The 14,166-nt window shown below is 39.9% G+C and overlaps 1 protein-coding gene across 1 annotated transcript; it reads right to left on the bottom strand.

The window, feature by feature from the left end:
- Nucleotides 1-10,335: 10,335 nt before the first annotated feature.
- On the bottom strand, nt 10,336-13,727 carry LOC149163025 (uncharacterized). Its single transcript, XM_089435329.1, has 2 exons — nt 11,655-13,727; nt 10,336-11,538 (listed from the first exon to the last, which is right to left on the bottom strand). Exons 1-2 carry the CDS (start codon nt 13,725-13,727, stop codon nt 10,336-10,338), a joined length of 3,276 nt encoding a protein of 1,091 aa, XP_089291455.1.
- Nucleotides 13,728-14,166: the final 439 nt, after the last annotated feature.

The raw sequence follows: 14,166 nt of genomic DNA, 5'->3' as shown, positions 1-14,166 counted from the left end.
ATCAAAGACACGTCGTTTTATTTCCGTATCGAGTTTGAAACGACAAAAACCCGGCAATCTTTTCCTGATTTTACGGTCAGAAAAGAGCTATAAGGGGACCGTCTTTTAATTCCGTTTTAACGAGTGTAAAAGAAACGCTTGGCAATCTTTTCATATTTTAGGAGTCTGAAAAGGGCTTAAAAGAGAACTCCAAGGTTTCACTTTTTCGTAAGTTTTAACGAGTTCGAAAAAGGGATAAAAATGTACTCATGGTTTTCATTTTTTCATTAGTTTTAACGAGTTCGAAAAAATGATAAAAATGTACTCATATGGCCGACTTTCAATTTAATTTACGAGCAGGAAAGACGGAAAGAACTCGGCATTTTCATTTGTTTTACGAGAATGAAAGATAGCAAAATAATCTCGGGATTTTCATGAGTTTAACGAGTCTTGAAAATAACTGAAATTGACTCAAGATAGGTTTCATTTTTACAAAAGCTTGAAACAGAGAAAAACTATGCTTCAAAGTAGTTTCATTTTTTCACAAGCTTGAAACAGAGAGAAAACTATGCTTGATGCCCCCCTAAGCGTAATTGCTAGAGCGCATGCCCCCCAACTTCATTTCATTCAACCAGTTGGATGAAATGAAGGTTGAGTTACGAGATCATTTGAAAGACTCGACCTAAAACTATAAGAAATTTATGCAAAAACTGAAATAACTAACCTAAACATACAACCTAACATCTATGAGGTCTAGTCAAACTCTCGACTCAATTAGAGGAGGATTTGTTTCATTTTTTAACGAGCTTGACATAGGAAAAGAACTATGCTCGGATCCGGTTTCATGTTTACGCAAGCTTGAAACGAAAAACTATGCTTGTTATAAGTTCACATGCCCCCAGCATAAAGATGTAAACCAAGGTACATGCCCCCCAAGCTTCATTGCATTCAATGAGGTGGATGGAATGAAGCTTTACTTTCAAGATCTTGGAAAGACTTGTGGGAGTTGTTTCATTTTTAGTGAGGTTGACACAAGAAAATAACTATCCTCAAAACCCTTGTTTCATTTTTTAAACGAGCTTGACACAAGATAAGGAACTATGCTCATAACTACTCTCTACAATCTACCTAACAAAAACTTTACTCTAAAAACCTTGATTCATTTTTTAACGAGCTTGACACAAGACAAGGAACTATGCTCTTAAATCCTTGATTCATTTTTTAATGAGCTTGACTCAAGACAAGGAACTATGCTCATGACTACTATCTACAATCTACCTACATATCCTAAAATCTACCTGATTCATTTTTTAATGAGGTTGACTCAGTAAAATAACTATCCTCATACTAGCCTGTTTCATTTTTTAACGAGGTTGATACAGGACAAAACTATCCTCATGCTCACTGATTTGTTTTTTAACGAGGTCGACACAGTAAAAGGAACTTTCCTCACACTAGCCTGTTTCATTTTTTAACGAGGTTGATACAGGACAAAACTATCCTCGTGCTCACTGATTCGTTTTTTAACAAGGTCGACACAGTAAAAGGAACTTTCCTCACACTAGCCTGTTTCATTTTTTAACGAGGTTGATACAGGACAAAACTATCCTCGTGCTCACTGATTCGTTTTTTAACGAGGTCGACACAGTAAAAGGAACTTTCCTCACACTAGCCTGTTTCATTTTTTAACGAGGTTGATACAGGACAAAACTATCCTCGTGCTCACTGATTCGTTTTTTAACGAGGTCGACACAGTAAAAGGAACTTTCCTCACACTAGCCTGTTTCATTTTTTAACAAGGTTGATACAGGACAAAACTATCCTCGTGCTCACTGATTCGTTTTTTAATGAGGTCGACACAGTAAAAGGAACTTTCCTCACACTAGCCTGTTTCATTTTTTAACGAGGTTGATACAGGACAAAACTATCCTCGTACTCACTGATCATGGCTTCCAACTGGAAGAAAGACATGTCAATGGACACACCTTGATCATGGCTTCCAAGAGGTCTTCATCAGAAGGAAGAATAGTTCTCTGGAAGGAACACATGTCAAGGGACTCAAAAGGGATAAGAACATCATGTTCAAGTAATCCCATAGAGTTTTCCATGTCAATTACCAGATCTAAATCAACAGTGAGAGGCTCACTTACATCGGTAACTGAAAACATGGGACCAATTGCCACATAATTAACCCGTGGCAGGGTAGATACCACTTTAGAATCAGGAACATTTAGGGGTGTCATATTATTGGTAGTCGAAACCAGACTAGGGAACGAAAGCTGGTCTACAGTCAAAATACTGCCATTGTGAGGGAAAGACATCACGCGAAAGAGTGTCGATACGACAACTTTCATTGCATAAACATAGTCTCGCCCAAGGAGTAAATTGAAATCCAAGGGACCTCGAACTACCATAAGATCAATACAAACTGTTTTACCTTCCAAGGTAATAGAAAACTTAGGAAGGATCCCTAAAGGTTCACTAATTGTTCTGTTAAAAGCTTTCAGATTCTGCGTAATAGGTGCAAGCTGAGGGGAACCCAAAGCTTTCCAAACAGCTGAGGATAAAATACTAACAGAAGCACCTTCATCTACCTGAGTACGATGTATGTCCCTACCACCAGCCTTAACAATGATTTGGAAAGGGATGGAGGAAGGAAGACGAGGTTCTGTCAGTCTATTCCAATCAAAGGAAAAGACCTCAGCACTTGGAGGGGGTTCTGTAGAAACAAGTGAAATGCCCCCCGGCATAGAAGAATCCGATGTAACAAGAAGAACATCAGCGGTATGAAATTTACTCTCGAAAAGGAGAGTGTGATCGACCGAATGTGAAATTGAATCGACCACTTGATCAACTAATGGCTCATCAACCTGAGTGACATGAATTTCACTCTCCAATGGGAGAGTGTGATCGACTGTACTTGAATTTAGATCAATCACTCTGTCAGTTGACGGTAGGTTGGGAGAAAGTTTATGGTAACCAGTTGGAAATTCTTGCTGTGGAACAGTAAGGGTTTCCAACAATGTTGAGGCTTCATCCAAGGGACCTCAAACTACCATAAGATCAATATAGATAGCTTTACCTTCCAAGGTAATAGAAAACTTAGGAAGGATCCCTAAAGGTTCACTAATGGTTCTGTTAAAAGCTTTCAGATTCTGCGTAATAGGCGCAAGCTGAGGGGAACCCAAAGCTTTCCAAACAGTTGAGGATAAAATACTAACAGAAGCACCTTCATCTACCTGAGTACGATGAATGTCCCTACCACCAGCCTTAACAATGATTTGGAAAGGGATGGAGGAAGGAAGACGAGGTTCTGTTAGTCTATTCCAATCAAAGGAAAAGACCTCAGTGCTTGGAGGGGGTTCTGTAGAAATAGTTAAAATTCCCCCTGGCATAGAAGAATCTGATGTAACAAGAAGAACCTCAGTGGTATGAAGTTCACTCTCCAAAGGGAAAGTGTGATCGATCGAATGTGAAATTGAATCGACCACTTGATCAACTAATTGATCATCAACCTGAGTGACATGAGTTTCACTCTCCAATGGAAGAGTGTGATCGACTGTACTTGAATTTAGATCAATCACTCCGTCAGTTGATGGTAGGTTGGGAGAAAGTTTACGGTAACCAGTTGGAAATTCTTGTTGTGGGACAGTAAGGTTTTCCAACAAAGTTGAGGCTTCATCCATGTGAGGGCAAATGTGAGTTTGATGACTCCCTTTGCATAACTTACAAGGAGACCTAACTTTACCCTTTTTCCCAGGAACCTGACTATCACTGGTTGATGGATCAATGGAAAGTTGATGAGATTTTTCTGACCATACTTCCAAGACCTTTGGAATACCAGGACAATTGACAAGGAAGTGGTCACCCTTACAAAGCCTGCAAGGGTATTTGGGTTTACGGTGCATGTCTGAATTTTCCTCAACACAACTAACACTTACAACCATGGTTGGTTGGTTGACTTCTTTCTTACCTTGCTTCTTCTTCTTCTTCTTCTTCTTCCCTTTCTTCTTCTTCTTAGCCTCCTGGTTACTAGCATCAAGGCTTTTACCAGGCGAAGAGGAAGAAATGGAGGAAGAAAAATTAGGCGAGGAAGGTAAAGGGTCAACAAAAGGTTGGTGATGTTGAGATGGTGAACTCTGTTGAGGTGAAGCATCCGGTTGAGATGGAACAATTGGAGTATTTTGGGCCAACGAAGTTGAAAATAACCATATCGGTAATCCTATTGTAAATCCAGGTAATGACAAAGTAGCCATATAAGGGGGACCAACATTTCCAAAGTAAGGAAAAGTACTAGGATTCTCATTAGGAGGGGTTCCTAGGTTGATAAATTCCGAAACATTTGCCATTATATTCAACTTCAGTGAATTTTATTAACAATCTTAAAACTAAAATTAACAATTAACAATTCACACCTAACAATTAAAATTCACAATTCACACCTATGGTCTCTAAAAGTAAAAACAAACAAATTAGCACGCGCTATCAAATCTAGGAGTCAAACCACACACAAACAGTAAGCTCTCCGGACCGAAAACACTAGTTGGTGATTAAGCCCAACCTCGCAGAATCCAGTATAGAAATAGTGGGTGGAACAGTTACCCCGGCAACCTGCTTAATGAATAGACTGGACCAAGTTCCTCCACTTTAACCGTCTCAAGTGAAGTGAACCCCCCAGAAAATCCAAGTGAGTCTAGCCGACGTCTGCTCCAGTTACAGTGGGATCTTCCCTCCACCGTCACCTTGGGTAGAACCCTAAAGATAATGGTCACTAAGGTTACCAATAGCAACAAATGCACCTGGGGGAACAGTCTACACTCCGACAGCACGCAAGGGCAGAGTATCAAGCTCAATCCCCTTGCCGGTTCCTTGACAATAATCCAAGGTTTACCGACAAGTGACCCCTGGCTCCTCGACAATGGTTAATCCGAGGTTTACCGTTTGTAATACGTGCGTGTCTGGCGTCGTTCCCAACGAGGGAGGATTGATCCCCTCACTGGTTCGGACACGAGCTCGTGCTTCTCCTTTAAGAGGAGCTTTCCCAGAGTACAAATGAAACAATTGGATTTATCCTACCACAAGATGAGCTACTTGTTTGGTTTTGCTGTCTTGGAGAGTTAATTACTCTCCTACTCCAAGACACTAGCCTGATCTATATTGGTGTTTCAGAGCCCTAGAAATGTAAAAATTACTAGATGAATTTCAATTAAGCGCTGTGTTATTAAGGCTGTTATTACTCAAATGGGTAAATGGATATGAAACCAATGGTGTTATGACCCGACTCAACTGAATGCAATCAAATATGATAATGTAATCGTTTCAATTCGATGAATCCTAACTAAAGTAAGGAGATAGTTTCCATTCACTTCCAACAATGCAAAAAATAATTGATCACTAAGAGAAAATATAACAAATTCTCTAATGCACTAATTTTATCAAGAAAAACTAATGCAAATCAATTCCAAACCATTTTTTCTTTTTATTTTTGTGTAAATTCAAATCAAAGAAAACTGATCTAAATCTACGATTGATTTTTTCAGAATGTAAACTATGCAATGGTAATCTAAGCACAATTCACTTGAACAATATGCAAATGTAATCTATGCACATTTTTCATTCATATTCTGAAAATGAGAACTCTAATTATGCAAATGTGATCTATGCAAGAGAATTCTCAAACACAAGACGATTCTAATGTGATCTAAGAACCAATCAAGTGCAAGTCGAGAAAATTGGGTGAGAGTTCCAAGGATCAAAAAATAAAAACACTCAAAGGCGATTAACACTCATACACTCTTTTTGCTTTTGTCTTTTTGCAAAAACAAAAGCAAAAAGATGCAAAATTGTGAAAAGACTGAGACAAACCTCCAAGTAATGACCAAAGGAAATCAAATCAAGAACTTCTCAAAAAAGAGACTCAAAACACCCAATTGATGAAAGCTTAAAGCAGGAATGCCAATGAAACAAGCTTAGGTGAAGATCTTTGACAAGAGACTAATGGATCTGAGCAGTAAAAACTAAGAAAAAGCAAAATCTAAAGAGCAAAAAAGCAAAAAGCGGAATTTTCTTAAATTTTAGCAGGGGACGCAGGCAACCCGTTAAGACAAGTGCGGGCCCGCTCTGTGCACACAGCGACAGTGTGTCCAGGGACGCACTGTGCAATACTCAGAGGGTGCGTCCTACTGGAAAATTCAAGAAAAACTAAATTGAATCTAACCCTAAGCTAACCCACCCAAAAACAAAGTCACAAAGCCAAAAACTAGAAAAAATAAACCAATTCTCTCAGAGCAAAGTTCATACAAAGGAAAAGACTTTCACATTAATGGAATCCCCAGCGGAGTCGCCAATTTGTCACACGGAATCAGTCAAAAGTGCGGACACAACCGACCTTCCTAGAAGTCTAAGACATTCTAATGACAAACAAAACAAACTGGAGCTATCCTTCTCTAAACATGCATTATGATATGAGAAATCAAGTGTTTCGTTCTTACCTTTGTCCAAATGCTGTTGTAGAAGTCCAAGCTTTGTTGATCTGGATGAGCTCCTCCTTTTCTCCAAAACCTGCAATCACCAACAGTCAAACAATTAAATAGCACCTGATTATAACATAAAACAAAGCATATTCAACACATAGACCAAGGAGTACATGAAATAACCCATAAACAACAAGTTATTGAGAAGAATGGACCAATTTGCATTAAAGGTAATCAAAAGGAACCATTACAACCTGAGCCTTGGTGTTGTGCAAGCTCCTTCCAGGGTCCACAAGAGTCTTCCTCTACTTTGACAAAGCTCACCCACTTCCAAATAGAACAAGCAAAGATGGCAATCTCTCCTCACAAGCTTCTAAATGGGAGTCCTAATTCCTGCAGCATTTACCCTTAGAAATGTATAGCTTTCAACCTTCCTCCTTCTGGCCCAATGCCTGTATTTATAATGCTCAAGAGAAAGTTAATCAGGTCCACCATCAATGGGATAGTCCCCTCTTTGGATGGGATCACTCCCTTATTGATGGGATAAGTTCCTCTTTGGTAGGGGTGCATGAACCATCTGGAGGCGCTCAATACACGTCGAACAACCTTCTAGAATGCTCTAGAAATGACCACAAGTAAGTTTTTGAAGATAAAACTTGCGCATTTAAACCTTTTCAGAGGGACGCACCTGCCCCTTTAGATACAGAGCGTCCTTGGACGCAGACCTTATGAACAATAGGTGCATACTCGCTAGTAAGGTTTGAGAGAACCTGCGTACCCAGAGATAAACATATTTATAAAGACTTTCTCTCTTTCTTGGAGTTTGACATGGATAGCAGAGGCATAAGACTTGCTTAAGAGGGTAGTATGACTGTTGATAGAGCCATACCAACTATAAATAGCCATGGTGACATTTTTTAGTGTAACAAAGAGACAAAAGCCAAGCTTTTGGAGCAAATCTAGTCAAGTTTACACGTGATATAGGAGGTTGCTACAAGCAAAACAAAATTGGTACAAAAAAATATAATTCACCGAATGACAAAGTAAATCAAATGAAAATTTGATCACTTGGAAGCTGGAAGCTTGAAGTCACCTGGAAGCTGGAGGCTGGAAGCTTGAAGTCACCTGGAAGCTGGAAGCTTGAAGTCACCTAGAAGCTAGAAGCTAGAAGCTGGAAGCTGCCCCTCTCCTCTCGATGGCAGCCCTCTCGATTGCAGCCCTCTCCTTAACAGTCGAGCACCTAAAGGTCATTATGGTCGAGCACCTATCCTTATTAGTTAAGCGTGCTTACGCACCCTAAAGGTCCTCTCCTTAACAGTCGACACTCCATTCAGATGTCTACTAAAGCAACCCAGCACCCTCACACTCCTACGGAGCCTTCATCAGGTGAGTGGCTACACGGATATATGTGGCTACACCTCTCACCGGATAGTTTTTTTTATAAAGTATGATGTATTAGGACTCCATTTAAAGTGGAATCACTATAAAATACCCCTATTAACACGTGCTAACAAATAGCAGAAAATTACTACTCTAAAAACTAGAAATTCAAGAACTAGTGAGTCAGTTAACCTATCAAATGCCTAACCTAATCACGTCAAAATGCATTGGGGTAAATTTTTTCATTAAATTGAATTTTTTTGTATGATATAATACAAGTAGAATCAATTCAATTGAATCTCATTAACATGTTCTAAAAAAATAGCATAAAATTACTACTTTTTGCTACAAGGGACTTCCAGAAATTCTAGATTTGTGAGCTAGTAAACAAATCCAAGTAGCTCAATGATGAATATGAATTTTAAAAACTTTTCAAAGGATGCATCATGTTTCTGACTCTATAAATAAACTAAAAAAAAAAAAAATCAATCATTTAGCCCAATCCTATAGCAAAAGAAGCATCACTAGTAAATGCAGACATAGGAAAAACAAGAATGAGAGATGCATGTGAATAAGAAGTGAAAAGAAGAAAATAAAATTATACAAAAGGGCTCTAAGGCTCCTAGGATGGCCAAGCCCAAGGATACTTAGAGTCCTATGAGGGAGACCAAGCTTTAGAAGCTAAAAATGGCACCAAACTTCCTTATTTGAACCAATCCAAGTACATCGTTGCTAGAAATGGAAGTGGAGTTGCAACAATACAAGTTTTCTCCAAAAAATGACTAAGAAATGCATGCCCGTAGAGGAAAATTAGAATTGATACTTACAAAAAATGACGAGGAAGCATTCTCCTTGAAAGGAGGAAGCTTTCCCCTCCAAAATACTTCAAATAGTGGATCTGGTTCATGACACTAGGAATCTGCATTAAATGATAGGGAACACATTCCTAGATTTTCTCAATCACTTGAGATCTAGAATTTGTGCAATAATTTCATAATATCATGTTTATTTATTATCCAATATTGATCCTCCTGTATTAGGGAGAAAGTCCCTAGATTATCTCCTCCTCCAAATCTTCATAATCTGCCCAATACTCTCACAATACTCTTCAAAAATAAATAATATTAGGCACAAATATGCAATTATCTCTAAACCTTCCTAATGAACATATTAAAGCTAAAATTTTGTCACCTAATGAAAAAAGGAGAGGTTTAATGTGTTTTAGGATGGTCATATGAGCCTTAATTTATGTCTAATTTGGAGGTCCATCACTATTTAGGGCATCCCCACCATTCTTCCTTTGCACACCTTATGACTCACCCATTGTATTCCCATCAGGATGAGTTGTGCAGAACGTCCTCCTTTGTGCCAATAAAAAAAAAATTGACATTTTTCTATCTACCCACATCCACTCAAATTTCCTTTAGTGGCTCCACCAACAACTCCTCTAGTTCTTGCCCCACCACCAAACTTAAAATTACCCCAAAGGGTTGTTGGCTTTGGGGGCCCTGACCCAGGTTCAACGTTAGTCAGCCAAACAAATCCATACACTATTGGCCCTTTCGACATCAGCCTAGGGAGCACGGATCGAAGTCTCACCCGAAGCAGTATGGGGGGATTTTGGAACCAAGTTTCCGCACCCTAAGATGGTCGTGATGTTGGTTTATACCCCCTGTTCCTGCCTTTGCCTAGTTCGCTAAGCCTTAGCGCTTTATTCATAGAAAATTTTAGGGGCGAATGTTCGCCCTTTTGCGAAATTAAGGGGTTTTAAATTTTTAGTGGGCGAATATTTTGTATCATAGCACATTTTTACAAATCACCTCAAATAGCCCACCTTATTTTAAGGGAGAGGGTAAAAAAGGTAAATTTAGCCCTTGAAACTAGGAGTTACAACCTTCCATTCGCCCATTTTCAAGAATAGGTTTTATTTAAGTGAATCCATTCTCCCATTTTCAAGAATATGTTTTATTTAAGTGAATCCATTCTCCCATTTTCAAGAATATGTTTTATTTAAGTGAATCCTATGGGACAAATACCATATTTATAAAAGAGGTATGGTAAATTAATAAAAATATAAATAAATGAGAGGTATGGTAAATAAATAAAACATTTTTTATATTTGCTCCATAAGTCACCTTATACACATGAAAGGGTGTAAACAAATAAAAATATAAGTAAAGTGGAGGTATGGTAAATAAATAAAACGTCTTTTTATACTTTTTTTCCCATAAGGAAAAAGTTGTAATTTCTATTAAAGGAGAGAAATTACATTTTGTAGATGCTGGTTGCATATTCGTTTGTGGCCATAGGCCAGTCAAGTTATCAAAAATGATCCTGTATGATCTAGATCTCCTTGCAGGGAGTCTTGTAGATCTGCTATAAAAACAAAAATTTAATATCAAAATTGCTCTACGCAGAGAGCACTGTTATAGACAGTTACTCTATATAGTCTGTACAAACATAAGTACGTGTATCAAAAAGAAAACATATCAGCTGTGACTGTTTATGTACGGGTCTGAGACCCATTTCTATTGATATCGATATAAAGCCTGTGATAGTATTGATGGAAGGATCCATCAATCTCCTCCTGTATCAGCCATTGATCTAGATGGCTGTGCGCTGCTTCTTTGGAAAGTTGGTCAGCTTCAGTGTTCTGTTCCCTGTAAATATGGCGACAGACAAAAGATTCAAAAGATGTGATCAGTCTTTTGGCTTCGTCAAGAATATGTCTCAGAGAGAAAGCAAAACAATTAGATGCAGAATTTAGCCAATTGCAAACAATCTGCGAATCTCCAAATAGTTGAAGGTGTCTGCATTGATTTTGGATAGCAAAATGTATGATGTGTTTTGCGGTGCTTAATTCTGCAAAGTTATTGGTGCCATTTTGAAGCTTAATCTGGATCTTAAAGCAATGGGTTTCATTTATATATAGTACTGCTCCTCCGCCGCATCCCTCATCCTGAGCAGAGCCATCAAAATAGGCCCAGGGCTTAGATTTATCAATGGTAATAGGAACAAAAGAACGTGTTGGCGCAGTGCGGTCTATCTCAGGGAGAATATTATAATCAACAATGGTGTGACTCAGTATTGTCGGCCAATGGGGAGCCTTGTTGTTAAAGATGATTTGATTCTGAGCTATCCAGATAGCCCAGCATGCGAGGAGGGGCATGTTAATGGGCTTGCCAGAGTGTTCTCTTGTCCAATTGTTCCAAGCATCCAGAATGTTAGTCCCCTGCCAAGCTTTAAGGGAGGTGATATAAGATGTTATACTGTGCCAAAAATCTCTAGTGACTGTGCAGTGTATGAAGAGATGATCAGTGCTTTCCTCTTCGCAACAACAAAGATGACATCTGAAGGGCCCGTTGTAAGATCGTTTCAAGAGATTTTTTCCAGTGGGAATTTTATCAAAAATGATGTTCCACATCAATAATCGACAACGAGGGGCGGCCTGAAGTTTCCAGATCGTTTTCCAGTGCGGTAGGATGTTAGGAGGCTTATGTGGTTCCATTAAATTCAGGTATCCCATTTTAGGAGAGTAAATACCGTGTTTGGCAATGGCCCATATGAGTTCGTCCGGTCCTTCAGTCAATCTGATATTTGCCTGTGTAAGAGTATCTGTAAAATTACTCCATTCTAACTGCCATTGATCCGGGATTTCCAGGGCCGCCGCGAGGTCCAAGCCTGTTGTAGGAAGGTAGAGTTTGTACTGTCACCAATATGATTTATGTGAGTAATGCCTCTATTATGAAGATGTCTGATAAGGCCTTCCGATAGTCTGTGCATGTTGCCACATCCTACCCATGGGTCCATGCCTATTCTTACATCTTGTCCACTCTTAATGCGCCAGGTAATGCCGTCCCGCAAGAGGGGGAGGGAAAGTAAAACAACCTTCCATATATTGGAGATATTGTGTCCCACGTTATGATTTTGACGGAACCAGTCCATTAGGTGTGAGGGCCAGATGTATTTTGCTTGGGCAACTCGCGACCAAAGGCTGTCTGTGGTCAGTAGTTGCCAGCCAAGCTTTGCAGCTAATGCTTTTGCAAATAGATCTAGCCTTTTAATACCCCAACCTCCCCAGCTTTTTGGTCTGGCAATGGTTTCCCATTTCACCCATGCAAGTACTTTCCCTGGATGATGTCCATTCCATAGAAATCTGGTACATATGCTCTGTAGTCTGTTTAAGGCACCTCGGGGTATCCAAGCCAGTGTCATCCAATAGACTGGCGTAGCTTCAATGACTGATTTGATAAGGATCAGACGACCTACTCTAGAGAGATATTTGTGGTACCAGATTTGGAGTCTTTTCTCCACCTTTGCTAGAAGCCATGTCCAGTCAGCAATTTTGTAGCCAAGAGGTTTTAACCTGTACCCCAGGTATTTGATGCCATCAGCGAGCGAGGATGAGGTGAAGGGGAAGCGCTGGGTGGCATATGCAAGTTCATGACGAGTAACACCAGCTGTCGTGATAGTAGATTTGTTGTCATTTACCATCATCCCCGTAGCATGCTGAAACAGGAGAAAAATATTGTGTAGAGTAGTGACATCGCCAATGCCTCCATTTAGAAAAATGAGAATATCATCCACAAATAATAAATGGGTGAGGTGAAAATTTCCAGAGATGTTGATGCCAGTAATCTGTTGCCTATCTATCGAGGATATGATAAGTCTGCTCAGCCCTTCGATGACAAGAAGGAATAGAAGGGGAGAAAGGGGGTAGCCCTGTCTGAGCCCTCTTTCCGAAGTGAAGAAGGATGTGGCCTCCCTGTTTAGAAGAACACTGTAAGCAACATCTGAAATACAACTCATGACCCATTTGATGTAGACAAAGGGGAAGCCGAGGTGAGTTAAGAGCAATCTGATGTATAACCAATTTACTCTATCAAATGCTTTGGATAGGTCAACCTTGAGGATCATACCTTTTTGTTTTTTAATGTGGAGGGAATGGAGGATTTCCTGAGCAGTGGCTATGGCTTCATGAATCTGTCGATGGTCAAGGAAGGCAAATTGTTCAGAAGATATGTGGCGAGATAATAGAGGCTTCAGACGGTTTGCAATGATTTTGGTGATGATCTTGTAGAGACAATTGCAAAGAGATATGGGTCTGAATTCATTGAAAGATGTGGGGTGATTGGTTTTAGGAATGAGGGTGATGAAAGTAGATTTGATAGCCGAGGAGATCCTACTCGATTGCCTGCTCAGTTCGACGATCTTCAGGAGATCGTCTGCCAACAAGTCAAAAAAGGCTATGAAGAATTCGATGGTCCAACCATCAGGGTTAGGGCTTTTATCCTTCTTAAACCATTTGATGGTCGATTCTAGCTCAACCATGGTCACCTCCTTGGTGAGATCCTCATGGTCCTCAGGGGAGACAAATCTGGGGAATTTTTCGGCCACCCTCATTATTTCAAGAATGTTGACCTCACGAGGAGCCTTGTATATGCTTCTGAAATGGTCAGTTGCTAGCTTAGCAAGATGCCTCTGAGATGTAACGATGTGATTCTGGGCATCCACTAATTCCCAAATAGTGTTAATAGCCTTCCTCCCGTTGGAAAATTTGTGATAAAATTTGGTGTTGTTATCCCCTTCTGAGAGCCATATAGCTCTGCTCCGTAGCCGCCAGCTTTCCTCTCTGTCCTTCAGGATCTGTGATCGATTTGCAATGTGGGACATGTATAGATTTTTCCTTTCCTGTGTAGGAAAGATGCCTCCATCCTCGTTTTCATGTGATGCAATGATACTTTCTGCCTCCCTCAAAATATGATCGTCCCGGAGTCTCTTCTGATGTGCCCATAGCTTTGAGCTCCTTTTGAGCTCCGTTATTTTCCTGATGAAACCTTCAGTGAAGTTTTCATCCTCTCTGATAGGGTTCCTCTGCCAATACTCGGTTACCATCTGAATGTAGGAGGGGTCCTTTAACTAGGAGGAGTTAAATTTGAAGGGGCTCTTAATTTTGTTGTAGATATCCGAGATCTCCAAAAAGATTGGGCGGTGGTCTGATATGCCTCCAGAGCCCACCCATTGCCTTATACGGGCAATCCTGTTGTGGAGGGATTCTTTGATAAGAAATCTGTCGAGTCTCCTGGCTAGACTCTGCTCACCACTTCGATTGTTAGACCAAGTATGTTGTAATTTTGCCATGGGTGTGTCTATCCAGTGGTGCTCATTCAATAGAGTAGATATAGTTTCCGAGAAGGGATCAATCCGGGCTGCATGTCCCCATGATTCACAGAAACCCATGGTAAAATTTAAATCTCCTCCAAGTATGATATTATCCTGTTGAAATAATACTGAATTCAGTAAAGAATCCCAGTAGGTAGCCCTATCTGAGCAA

The sequence above is a fragment of the Pinus tabuliformis genome, chromosome 5_2 (genome assembly GCF_031772625.1).
Source record: "Pinus tabuliformis cultivar Carrire ecotype Pingquan chromosome 5_2, CPIR1, whole genome shotgun sequence".
Classification (NCBI taxonomy): Eukaryota; Viridiplantae; Streptophyta; class Pinopsida; order Pinales; family Pinaceae; genus Pinus; species Pinus tabuliformis.
This window is presented reverse-complemented; position numbering and strand designations above follow the sequence as displayed.